Source organism: Oncorhynchus gorbuscha, linkage group LG13, assembly GCF_021184085.1.
Source record: "Oncorhynchus gorbuscha isolate QuinsamMale2020 ecotype Even-year linkage group LG13, OgorEven_v1.0, whole genome shotgun sequence".
In the NCBI taxonomy this organism is placed as follows: Eukaryota; Metazoa; Chordata; class Actinopteri; order Salmoniformes; family Salmonidae; genus Oncorhynchus; species Oncorhynchus gorbuscha.
In genome coordinates this window covers 23,002,983-23,016,559 of record NC_060185.1, presented here as the reverse complement: position 1 = coordinate 23,016,559, position 13,577 = coordinate 23,002,983, and the positions used below count along the sequence as shown (strand labels likewise).

General features: G+C 46.3%; 1 protein-coding gene across 1 annotated transcript; it reads right to left on the bottom strand.

The window, feature by feature from the left end:
* Positions 1–1,878: 1,878 nt before the first annotated feature.
* On the bottom strand, positions 1,879–13,018 carry LOC123992586 (SPRY domain-containing SOCS box protein 4-like). The gene is made up of 2 exons (XM_046293843.1): positions 11,894–13,018; positions 1,879–3,717 (listed from the first exon to the last, which is right to left on the bottom strand). Exons 1-2 carry the CDS (start codon positions 12,600–12,602, stop codon positions 3,590–3,592), a joined length of 837 nt encoding a protein of 278 aa, XP_046149799.1. The 5' UTR covers positions 12,603–13,018; the 3' UTR covers positions 1,879–3,589.
* Between the last annotated feature and the right edge of the window lie 559 nt (positions 13,019–13,577).

Genomic DNA, 13,577 nt, shown 5'->3' with positions numbered 1-13,577 from the left:
CATATGGTTGTCATTGATGTCACAGCAACAATGTATTGTAATGTTGAAAAGGGCAATGATCCTCCTCTCCCCAGTCCATACTAACACAGTACTTCAGTAGACTGATTTCCCCCCCCGCCTAGTCACTTTGGTTAGTTGACAATGGCCCCCAGGTCCATTCACAGGCCAGTGTGTTGTGACCACACCACAGCTCTGGGAAGACGAGATACCACCCAGCCATGTGCTGCTAACCTCGTTAGTGGTTCTGCCAGTTTTATTCCATGCCTGCCCTGACCACATTCACGGCTATTTAAAATGTGACTGACAGCTACCTACTTTGTGTGTCAGTGGAGGACGGCTCATAATGTCCATAACAGCGCAAATGGAATTGCATCAAACACCTGGAAACCATGTTTGATACCATTCCAGTAATTACCATGAGCGTGTCCTCCTAAATTAAGGTGCCACCAACCTCCTGTGGTGTGTGTCCTGTCTACAGGGCTGACTGAGGAGTCTACCCGTTGTTTAAAGATCATTAAAATAGGTCAAAGAAGTTTAGCTTTGAGAAGTCAAGAACTCATTCATTTGATCTGCCTTAGAGAACTTTTACACCACGCTCTGCAGAAGAAAATAACTAAACGAGTATACATTTCTTCATCTTCCCTCCATGCAAGACAACAGCCCTTCAACCGCTACATTCTCCCCCCCACCTCCAACCTACATGTCACTCACTACAGGATGAGAGGGAGGTAAAGGAGGGAGAAGAGTGAGAGGAATGTTGATAGGACATCATGGAGTGTGAATGCAGTAGAAGGGACAGGTGAGGGGAGATTACACCTTTCATTATGAAAGAGATGGAAAGAACAGCCATAAGAAAAAGGAGAGGAGAGTGCAGACAGTAATAATATGGATGATGGAAAGCTGCTTGGAGAGGGTGAGTAGTGGGGCGAAATAAATGGGTTGAGTAGGGAGAGGGGGAAGATTACGGAAAGGAGAGAGTCAATAGCCACCGTTGTAAGATTATACCCCAGTCAAATGGATAGACTAGAGCTGAATTGTAATCATAGCAGTGCAGATGCCACAACACACATCAAGAAACGGTGTATCAATGATAAGCCCCTTTTAAACAGGTCAAACAACTTCAGTTTTTATCCTGATTTGATCCTACGTTTCCGCGAGGGAGTAAATTCATTACGGAGTCGATATTCCAATACCTGGTTTTAGCCTCACGAATTGTGGTGTCCGGCGTCATGCCCCAAAACCGTTCTCATCCTTTCCTTCAAATCCTCGCTTCTCAACCTGAATTTCAGCACAAAAGCCTTCGCCTGAGATCCATGTGGTAGAACACCAGTTATGTACCCTTCTGGTAATGGGCAGGTAACTATGGCCCTGCAAGACCATCCTTACCAAGCCTTCCTAGAGGGAGGATGATTGGAACCATTTAGGGACATTTTTCCTTCCCTACAACCACTTGCGTTAAATCATCTCATCATGACCACTTTGCTGTTGCTTGGCACTCTCGTCCTGGTGAGCGCACGCACTCGTCCTGGTGTGATTTTTCTACAGTATGATCAGAGACAGATTTATGCTGTAAACCATGAAGGGTTTTTTGAACAGTAAAGATGCTTTGTTTGAACTGTGATCGCAACAGGCTCTGTTCAGCCTACCTGCCCCATGGGACATCAGGATCACAAAACATTACTGAGACTAAATATCAAATACATGCAGCCAACTACAGCATCAGATTTTAAATCACAGTTAGAGAAATTCAATACTATAGTTTTGGTTCAAAGGCTTAGTGTGTGAAGGTGCTGGGCAGCATTGAGACTTCCCTTCATTTGGATGACACTGACACGCTGAGGTGACAGTAGGTTCAATTGGGGAAAAAACACCAGTATGTTGGGTTCAGTTTGTTTTAATTCACATTTAAAAAGATGCTCATTGCAGCACATTCCTCAATCAGTCTCTCAGCGAGACTTCCTGTCTCAACTGGGTCACTTCCTGTTCAGCAAATAGATCTTAATACAATAGAAATAAACAAAAGCCTCATTCATAAAAAGAGAAAACGTATTTAAAAGAGGATTATCACCATCGGGATAAGAACAGGAGGAGTGAAACAACAAAGCAGCATATACATTTTTTAAAACAGTCTCCTGTGACAGAGGTGTCGTGTGCTTTCTCTGAGCAGGCACATAAACAGTAATAGCGGATTGGCCCTCTGATCAACTTCAATCAGCTTTAACACACACTGACTGACAACATCCCAGGCTGTCCACAACGGCACCCTATCCCGACATAGCGCACTACTGATCAAACGTAGCGCACTACTCCTGATCTGGCTGATCAAACGTAGCGCACTACTCCTGATCAGGCTGATCAAACGTAGCGCACTACTCCTGATCAGGCTGATCAAACGTAGCGCACTACTCCTGATCAGGCTGATCAAACGTAGCGCACTACTCCTGATCAGGCTGATCAAACGTAGCGCACTACTCCTGATCAGGCTGATCAAACGTAGCGCACTACTCCTGATCAGGCTGATCAAACGTAGCGCACTACTCCTGATCAGGCTGATCAAACGTAGCGCACTACTCCTGATCTGGCTGATCAAACGTAGCGCACTACTCCTGATCTGGCTGATCAAACGTAGCGCACTACTCCTGATCTGGCTGATCAAACGTAGCGCACTACTCCTGATCAGGCTGATCAAACGTAGCGCACTACTCCTGATCAGGCTGATCAAATGTAGTGCACTATGTAGGGAATAGGGTGCCATTTGACGCAGACCCAGACAGAGACCTAATGGAAGCCTGGATCCAATGAAATCCACTGATAAATAAAGAGACTGCCAGTTGAGAGGGAGGTGTAGTGCAGCAGGGCACTAAAAGATATCAGGGCTGCAGTGTCCCCAAACTCAGTGGAGTCAGAGTGGGTCTGACTGATGCCTCGGGTTGCCTGTTGCGGAGCAAGGCCGACACGCACCAACCCACACATGCATAAAACCTCACGCCACTCACACTGAAAACAGCCCCTCTGAGCATGAGCGAGTGTTTGCATATGCATGCATTCAAGGATGTTTGCCTGCCTGTGTGTTTTCCATCCTCTAACTCCCTGTGGCTAGGGGCTGGTGAGTCTCAGTGGAGCCTGCTATAGGGTCTAAATATAAATATCTAGATGTTCCGAGAGCCTTCCAGGGAATCTGTATAGATATAGACATCATACGTAGTTACTGTACATGCATCATCCCCAAATGCCCCGTTCCTCCAGGCACATATTCTAGAAGCACTACAGACCCACATACCCAATGAGAAGTCAGCATCATAGCCCAACACTTCTGCTACAGTCCAGTCTCAAGCCCACCCCCCTCCGTTCGTTAATCCTCCCTCTGTCCATCAACCATCACAGCAGTGAGCATTTTTTTTTAAACAACAAAAAAACAGGCAAATCCTAAAAAGAAACTCGGAACTCCTTCATAGGCTTCCTCCAGACCATCATCATTATCCTGAGTAGATGTCCAATGGGTCAGGGTTACATTTTTGGGGGTTGACTGTAGTGAAATGTAGCTGCCGTCAAGCAGTCAGTCGTTCGTTGTCCTGGTGAGTGTGTGGGGTCACTGGTACTGGAGGTAGTTCTTGAGGGTCTCTGGCAGAGGGAGGGTGTCTATCTGGTTGAGTCGGTCCCGCCCCAGAGCCAGCCTGGCCACTCGCCTGCACAGATCCATCAGGGGGAGGGGCTCCGCTGTGACAGACAGGAGAGAAGAGGACATTAAAAAAGGAATGTTCACACAGATTTAATAGATGCTATTTCAGAAGGAATGGCAATGAGTGCATTTAATATCGGTGTAGACTAAGCAATATGATATCATTCTCAGAAGGACTTTAAAGTGCATTTGTTTGTGTCAGAGATCTTCCCACACAGAGAAACTTTGATAATGAGAGTGCCCTTCACGGACGTCAACTTGACCGGTCCACCTGCCGTGACCATCTGTTTGTGCTGGACTTACAGAGCAGACACTCTCCTGAGCACTGTGTGAAGGTGATGCTCAGGAGTTCACCACACACAGTCTCCCTTACTAAAGTACACATACACAATCTGCTGAGTCACTGGCCACATGGCTTGGAATAGACAGAGTGGGTGGTGTCAAGGGGGACCCTAGGGAATCCTCTAAATGGACTGGTGCCCTTGTAGCTACGTGACCACTAGACAACACACAGCTAAATATATTAGATACACACTGACATTGGACTCTCCTAAGATGTTTCCATGGGAAGGATGTGATACAAAAGCAGGCTTGCTGGCAGGCTGGCTTTTGACATGATCTATTTCACCATATAATGAATGTTCTTAAAACTAACAAAGATCCAAAAGAAACGTGCAAAGTGATGATTGACTCAACTTCCAAGAAACTACCGTAAAACATAGGCCTTAGACACGCGCAGACAAATACACACGCACTTCCAGATGTCGTCTTCCAGGATCCGGCCTGCCAATCTGACTCACTAACGGGCTAAACAGGTCACATGGTCACAGCCTACACCTCAGAGGGATTGTGGGAGATGGATGGATGTAATCTCCTGTCTGAAAGTTTCTTCTGTTTGTCTGACTCCATGGTTATATGGGCGTAAGACAGTCATGGGGCGTAAGACAGTTGGGCACCACCTGGAGGATGTAAAATCTACAATTCCTGTTAGAGAGCCTGGATATATTAGGTGACCTCTGAACTCAGTAGTGAAAGGTAGCTCTCACCACCTGCACACACATGGTTCACACACTGGTGTCATTACCTAGGCTTACTAAAGGAAGACGATCATCTCATTGTAGCCGTGTGTCAGGAACACACACACAAACAAGTCAAGCCTATTATCATGTGAGAGCCATAGTTGAGTCAATTGAGAGGAACAGTAACATAGCATGTTATTCAGTGGAGATATGGGAATTGCATAGGAGGGATCATAATTATGATGCTGCTGCTGTTGCTTCCTGGAAACTGTCCAATCATCCAGCTGGTGCGCCCTCTCCCTGCGTTGCCACCAGCGACAAGTGGTCCCATCAAACAGCGGGAATCTGAGCAGGAGTCTGTTAATGTCTGCTGTCAATCAACAGTCTGGCTGAGCTATCAGACTCCACACTGCTCCGGTGAATGTAGGTGTGTGGGTGTGTTTGCAGGTTGAGGACTGGTATATGAGCATGGAGAAACCTGTATGGTGCTGATCTCTTGGGTATCATGATTAGCTTGAAATAGTCTTCACAAAGAAAGAGACAGAAAAGGGAGAGGTAGGGGAGAATAACAGCTACATGTTGGTCAGTATTCTATGCAGAAGCATGTCTGCCTTGGCTTGCTGAACTGCATGTCTTGTGGGTTCATAAAAACCCATATTACACTTCAAAACATGCGATGAAAGCAAACAGGACAGGGTGATATTAAGTATTAATGGAAGCAAATTAGCTGGAAGTGGTTCAGTTAAAGGGACTAGAAAGTAATATCAAGAAAGCCACTTCTCTCATCTCCATCCCTCTCCTCCTATCCCGTTTATGTCCATCCATCGATCTTTCTCTCCCCTGACTCAGTCCCCTTCTCCCCCACTGCTCGGTTAATAATGGTGAGATACAGGTTTGTGTCAGTAAAGCAGATATGATGCTGTCTGGGTCTGTCTGATTCAGGCATAGTCCAGGGCTCTCGTTCTGGGACAATCAGGAGCATGCTCTAGGCCTGTATGTAGACATGCACTCAGGTGGAAACAGAGGTAGGGCACTGTTGTTGGATGATTAGGCCTGGCTTTCAGTCGGCGTTCCAATTCATCACACATGTGTTCGATGGGGTTGAGGTCAGGGCTCTGTGCAGGCCAGTCAAGATCTTCCACACAGATCTCAACAAACCATTTCTATATGGACCTCGCTTTGTGCACGGGGGCATTGTCATGCTAAAACAGGAAAGGGCCTTCCCCTAACTGTTACCAAAGTTGGAAGGACAGAATCATCTAGAATGTCATTGTATGCTGTAGCGTTAAGATTTCCCTTCACTGCAACTAAGGGGCCTAGCCCAAACCATGAAAAATGGCCCCAGAAGATTATTCCAAACTTTAAAGTTGGCACTACGCATTGGGGTACGTAGCGATCCCCTGGCATCCGCCAAACCCAGATTTACCCATCAAACTGCCAGATGGTGAAGCATGATTCATCACTCCAGAGAACGCGTTTCCACTGCTCCAGAGTCCAATGGCGGCAAGCTTTACACCACTCCAGCCGACACTTGGTGATCTTAGGCTTGTGTGCAGCTGCTCGGCCATGGAAACCTATTTCCCGAAGCTCCCGACGAACAGTTATTGTTGTTGCTCAGACATTTCCGATTCAAAATAACAGCACAGTTGATCAGGGAAGCTTTAACAGGCCAGAAATTTGACGAACTGACTTGTTGGAAAGGTGGCATCCTATGACGGTGCCACGTTGAAAGTCACTGAGCTCTTCAGTAAGGCCGTTCTACTGCCAATGTTTGACCTTGGTGATTGCATGCCTGTGTGCTCGATTTTATACACCCGTCAGCAACAGGTGTGGCTGAACTACCCGAATCTGCTAATTTGAAGGGGTGTCCACACACGTATCTTGATCCTGCTGTCCCAATTTCTTCTCGCACTCTCCCCATCTTTGTTTCGGATCAATCTCTCCCACCATCTCTCATTTCCTCTCAGACTCAGTCTTTGCGTGCAACCAGGAGAGATGCCAATTGACCTGCTGTCAGGATATTCAGTATGGACTTGTTGATTCCAGACTCAGAGCTTATCTAATCAATATGGAGAACTGTGCCAGTGGAGATGGATAACATCTCAAACTGTGCACCAGTTCCAATGACCACCTCATGAGTGGGAGCGTGTGTGTGTCAGATGTAAAATATATAAAAAGACTGACTTATTATGGCAAGTAGTGTGTGTCACATAAATGTATAAAATGACCATCTTGTGACAAGACGTGTGTGACGTCAATGCATAAAATGAGCAGCTCATCCTGCGTGATTGATTTTTCCAGTAAGTAAGCATGGGAAAGAACGTACAACAGTGACCAATCCCCAAGAGCACATCACAGGGAGAGTGAGTGAGAGCGCGCATCAGACAGACAGGACAGACAGAACATCACAGGGGGAGCGAGAGAACGAACACATCACAGGGAGAGAGAGAAAGGACATCACAAGGAGAGTGTGAGAAATAACGAATGGAAACAGCAGTGAGGAAGAGAGAGAGCAAGAGAAAGGGCAAGCCTCAGCCTCTCTCAAATTGGAAATGTCAGCGTCCAAATTGAATCGCTGACTTCAGGTGAATCCAATTGTTCACTGAACTAACGGACACCAGTCGTCCGTTGGCGCTTTATTACCAGACAGAACCAAATGTCCCAGCCACTGATCCCCAGACAGAAGCAAATGATCCAGTCCATTTAGCCACTGATCCCCAGACAGAAGCAAATGATCCAGTCCGTTTAGCCACTAATCCCCAGACAGAAGCAAATGATCCAGTCCGTTTAGCCACTGATCCTCAGACAGAAGCAAATGATCTAGTCCGTTTAGCCACTAATCCCCAGACAGAAGCAAATGATCTAGTCCATTTAGCCACTGATCCTCAGACAGAAGCAAATGATCCAGTCCGTTTAGCCACTGATCCTCAGACAGAAGCAAATGATCCAGTCCGTTTAGCCACTGATCCTCAGACAGAAGCAAATGATCTAGTCCATTTAGCCACTGATCCCCAGACAGAAGCAAATGATCTGATCCTCAGACAGAAGCAAATGATCCAGTCCGTTTAGCCACTGATCCTCAGACAGAAGCAAATGGTCCAGTCCGTTTAGCCACTGATCCTCAGACAGAAGCAAATGATCTAGTCCATTTAGCCACTGATCCCCAGACAGAAGCAAATGATCCAGTCCATTTAGCCACTGACCCCTGCAGTGCCCCTATACACTCAGGTCCTCAGCATAATAAAGCCTGCTATACCTCTGCAAGACATTGAGTACGGTTACATGCACACAACACCATTATTGTGGATAGTCAGATTAATATAATAGTTTGTTTAAAACGTTTACATACTTTGCAAGAATAACTATTTCCCTAATAATCCTGTTGACAGCAGTAAATCCCCAATGAAAATAAACGTTCTACCACAGTGACAATGTTATGACAATGTTATTTTGGCGAAGCCTATTATATTCAGAGTTCGGACATATAAAGTTTGCATCTGAAAACTATTTCTAAAGATGCACACTCTGCTTTTCCAAACTCACTTCACTCGTGCATAAGAGGGAGGCTTGCAATACCCGGTGCTGGCACATGTGCAGATCAAACACACCACTGGAACGCTGATTAAGCGGTTTATGTGTCCTAATCATTCTAAAGATCGCAAAATAAAATGTGTGTTTAAAATCGCTGTATGCTTACCTCGATTTTGACATTAAAACAATTCAGATAAGCAGAGTAAGGTGTTTGTGACTATTACCATACTCGGCCTGCTGACATAATCAGTTTAATATCGAATTATTAGTGTTCATGTAAACGTACTCACTGTCTGTGAATCTATTCTCCACACTATCAGGAGACTTACAGCAGAGTTTCATGGCTCCAAACAAGAGGAGCCTCCATTCACAACCAAGATGATCCAGTCCCAGCCAACACACCATCCCCAGCCTAAATCTCCCTCCCCAAGCCAGCACTTGCTGTAACGTCTCCTCTCCCCATTCAGCTAAACGGTTTCTACGGCAACTCCCCTACATGATCAGAAGTGTAAATATTGAAGCAGGGATTTGAGAGCAAACGAATGGGAGTGAGTGAGAAAGAGATATCGGGAGAGAGAGCGAGTGAGAGAAAGAGCCAGCATGAAATGGTGTGCATTTGTAACAGAGGTTTTGCAAAGTGCTCACCTCTTGTTATTCTCTTGTTAAGCTCTGAATGAGTTTGGCTGCTGGTAGCCTCCCTATGGCTGTAGTGTTGTGAAGAACAGTGCAATTAGAATATAGCTAGCAGGACAGCCTGATACCCCTCTCCTATGGTTTTCTATTTACAGGCTTTATGGAGCAACAGAAACACTAAAGAAATCAATAAAGCTTCTATCAGTGTGAAAGTCGTGTGGAGAAGAAACTATGTGTTCGCTGAGAAAGACAGGATCAGAGAATTGCATTAACTGTGTTAAGGGACAATTTGAGAAAGTGATGGAAAAGTGGAGGGACATCTCTCTTCACATGATTTTATTGCAAAAGAAAGAGAAGACTCCTTTACCACAGTGCATCTAAAACAGAAACATGGAGAAGCTACCTTGGGGAATACAAGCCAATGCCTGGCATCTCAGTGTATGCATACTCATAAACTGTCTGCATGTTCCTGTGCGTGTGCCCCATTTCCAAAGCATAATTAAGAAATAAGGCCAGAGGGGGTGTGGGTAAGGGCTGTTCTCAGACACCCCTGATGTGCCTTATTACTATTATAAACTGATTACTAAGATAAATAGAATTTATGCATCAGACCAGTGGTTTATTGTCTCGCTGTTTCAGCCATAATAGCATCCAGTACCCAAACTACCCAATTTATAATATACCATGCTTTCCTCTGGAGCATTACTACAGAACAAATAAATACTATTAACATCAGTGTAGAGAGAAGATGACAAACACAAGATTCCTACATAATGAGGCTACAGAGTTGTGACAAAGCAAGGACGTGGGGTGGACAGAGTTATGCTTCAGAAGCTGCTTCCATTAGCTTCTCTTACATTATAAAACTTCATCCCCTTAACTTTCCTCTATCTTCATTTAGTTTGGGAAAACACAGCAGAGGGGAGAAAGAGATGGAGAAATAGAGGGATATTGTGAGGGAAATTGAGAAAAAGGGTAGAGAGAAATAGAAGGGGGGAGAGTGAGACAACCCCATGCCCTATAATAAACCAACACTAAAACCCCTCCTTTGTCCTCTTGAAAGTAAACCAGTTGATGAAGAATAGGGCTTGTGTTCTAATGGGCTATAGAATAATGCATTAATGTCACACGTTCCACACAAACAGCCCAGTGTGTTGGTCTGTGAGACAGAGACAAGAAAACCATGCAACAGAGGTTGACTGTATGGGGCACAATACACACACACACACCTTCCTTCGCAAGGCGAGACATTGAGCTCTGCACCACACTGGGAATGGCTCCAGAATTACTCCACTCCTGGCTCTCTTCCGTGAACTCACACAAACACCTGGCTTGCAGCCATGAAAATGAGTAGTTCATGTCTGACCGTCTAAGGGGGGGGGGGGTTGACTGAGGAGAGAGCTTATGGGTAAGCTTACTATGGGTAAAGACCTTAGACGAAGATCTTTTTATAGATCAGAGCCAAGAAACACACACCAGCAGGCCCTCCCCCACTTTCTCTCCACAGTAGCAGAGGCAGTAACTGCACACAGAACTGTATACAGTCAACCCAGGCAGTCTGAAGTATAAAACACTATCAGCTAGTCTCGCTGTACTGACATGCCATTGATTAGTGTACGGGAGGCTATAGATTGACAGAGACCAGCGGGCCAACTCTAGCTCCTGCTCCAACACAGCTGAAGCAGCTTATCTAGGTCCTGATGAGCAGCTGATTGGTAGAATCTCAGTATCCAGTAGGTCTGCAGGAGGAAGGTAAGCCATCACTGGTATACAGCATCTCCATGCTCAGGCTGTCACTACTACAGTATTATTCAGACAGAGTCTCTGGGACTAACCTAGTGAGGAAACGGTCACTTACTGTCTGTCAACACATAGCCTCATCGTCTCCAGTCCATTATGTCCAAAACCCACGACTGACTGACAGACGCACAGATGATTACATCCAAATGTCTTTCTCCTTCAACCTTTTTCAGTAGTTGTCTCCAGTGGTTAGCGTCAGGGAGGACTGTTCTGGACTGATGTGCAGTGTGCTTCTCTGACACCTTCCCGAGTGTCGTAGCTTCACCCAGGTGGGTGCTACACATCGGTAGTGGAGGGGTTCTACCCATGGAGTCTGGCTTCAGAGAGTACTACTGAGAAGCGCTGCATCAGCGATAGCAAGGGCGCCCTGATGAACGACTCTGGATCAATCTGAAACCCCCTGGATGTGACCTCCCTCCATTTCATCTCTGAACTGCCTCTACTCTAGCCTTCCTCCTGGCACCGACTATGCAAGCCATTAACTAACTACCCTGCCTGCCATGACAGTCCATCTACTGTTTTACAAAATTGCATTATTTTGTTTTGTTGTTGCTTAATTAAAGTGCTATGAAATTGTAATAAAAAGCACTATAAGTTGAATGTATAATTATTAACCTTAACCACTTCATCTCACTCCCTCCCTTTCCCCCATTCTCTTTTTTCCTCCAGCTCTGTCCCTCCATCTTTCCATCCCTCCCACTGGTCATATTCATGTGCTCTGCGCATGTCGATTCATCAGAAATCTCCCCTGGGCGAGAGGCTGCCTCAGCACTTCTAAAATAAGCCCCAGCTCCAAACACAATATAATTGTGCTGTTCAACATTTCCTACAGACGCCTCCCTCGTCCCGCCTGCCTCCCCTCATCAACACAGTAAACAATGAAAAGCGAGCGCTCCAACTTGGTTTTATATTCAGAGATGGGGAGAGTATGGGTGTATGAGTCACTAGGTTTTGACATTGTGCTTTGTTTTCTAAACAAGAGCCAGAGAGAAAGGAAAGTGAGCGCCCTCAAGGCATAATGCAGCATTGACTTGCTGATATTATAGTTGCTTTGAGCTACAGTATTAGAGAATACATAGCCTTGTCAGAGTATGCTATGCTGACTGAGGTATGCAAAACCACAGCACAGACTACAGCAAACCCCACAATATAATGTAGACAGAACAAACAGAAGGCAAAACAGCCAGAGAGAGAGGTTTCCCACTGTCAAGGCATAAGGACATTGACTTACGATCCAGTCCATTGACGTAGCGGATGGAGACCTCACAGTGTCCCCACACAGCGCTGACGATGGGGTACAGCCTCTTGCCCTTTAACCCTCTGAAGGCCACGCCCAGGTACTGGCCGTCCACCATGAAGCTGAGTGAGCCCTCGTCCATGTCCAGCACCACCAGCAGGGCATCTGGCAGAACAAACGACTCGTCTGCCTCCAGGAAACACGGGTATGTTGGTGCCGAGGTGGAGGCCGGCCGGTTCTTACTGTCATGGTAGAGTCTGTTCCGGCCCAAGTCCCAGCCCCACGACTCACAGTCCGAACCCACCAGGGCTGTGTAACCCACAGAGTGTAGAAGAGCGTCAGCCGTGCCCACCCCTACGACAGCGTGTGTTCCTCGTTGTCTCACCGGCCAGTGGATCCGCCAGACATGGAGCCCCCGTGTGTAGCCCACCTGGCCGCGGATGCAGTCGGTGCTCTGGGCCACCGGGTGGCGGTGGAAGGTCAGCTTGTCATCCTCCTTGACAAAGACGTTGAGCGAGCGGTCTTCGGGGTTCCAGGCGTGGTGGAGCTGCAGGTCAGAGGTCGCAGGGGGCATGTCCAGAAGCAGGTCCAAACGAGGAGGCCGGCAGAAGTCTGGACCCCGCAGCTCACGGCGGACCGGCCGGTATGAAGGCTCACCCCGTGCATCCACTGACTTGATGCTACCTGAGATCTTCTGACCCATCGCTGCAGGTGGGGGTGGAGGGAGAGGGGGATGGAGCGAGGGTAGTATGGGGCTTCCCGCCGTTACCTCATGGACGCTGTGGCCAGAAGAGCAGTCGTCCCAGGCTGAGAGACGCTCACAGAGACACTCAGTCCACTGTCAGAGGGAACTCGCAACTAGAGGAGAGACAAAGAGGAAAACATTACTTGACTTTATCATGACATTCTCACTTTCCCAAACTCATGTTACACACAGCAGCTGTGCGAAGACAAAAAACATTTTTAAAGCCCTTTTAAACACATATTGAAAATGTAACTCTCAAACAGACAGGCTAATGCAGCTCCAAAAGGCTTCCTTCATCCAAATTAAAAACAACGCATCAGAAGAGTAGAGGAAGACACGAAAGAAAGGTGTACCAGTCTGAAACAGCCTCCGGTTGCCCTGTGGTTCCTACCAGCCCTCTGGAAGAAGAGGGAACATCTGAGCAGCCTCAAATCAAATCAAATTTTATTTGTCACATACACATGGTTAGCAGATGTTAATGCGAGTGTAGCGAAATGCTTGTGCTTCTAGTTCCGACAATGCAGTAATAACCAACAAGTAATCTAACTAACAATTCCAAAACTACTATCTTATACACAGTGTAAGGGGATAAAGAATATGTACATAAGGATATATGATTGAGTGATGGTACAGAGCAGCATAGGCAAGATACAGTAGATGGTATCGAGTACAGTATATACATATGAGATGAGTATGTAAACAAAGTGGCATAGTTAAAGTGGCTAGTGATACATGTATCACAAGGATGCAGTCGATGATATAGAGTACAGTATATACATATGCATATGAGATGAATAATGTAGGGTAAGTAACATTATATAAGGTAGCATTGTTTAAAGTGGCTAGTGATATATTTACATCATTTCCCATCAATTCCCAGGTGTCCTGGAGGGCAGGTAGTTTGCCCCCGGTGATGCGTTGTGCAGACCTCAC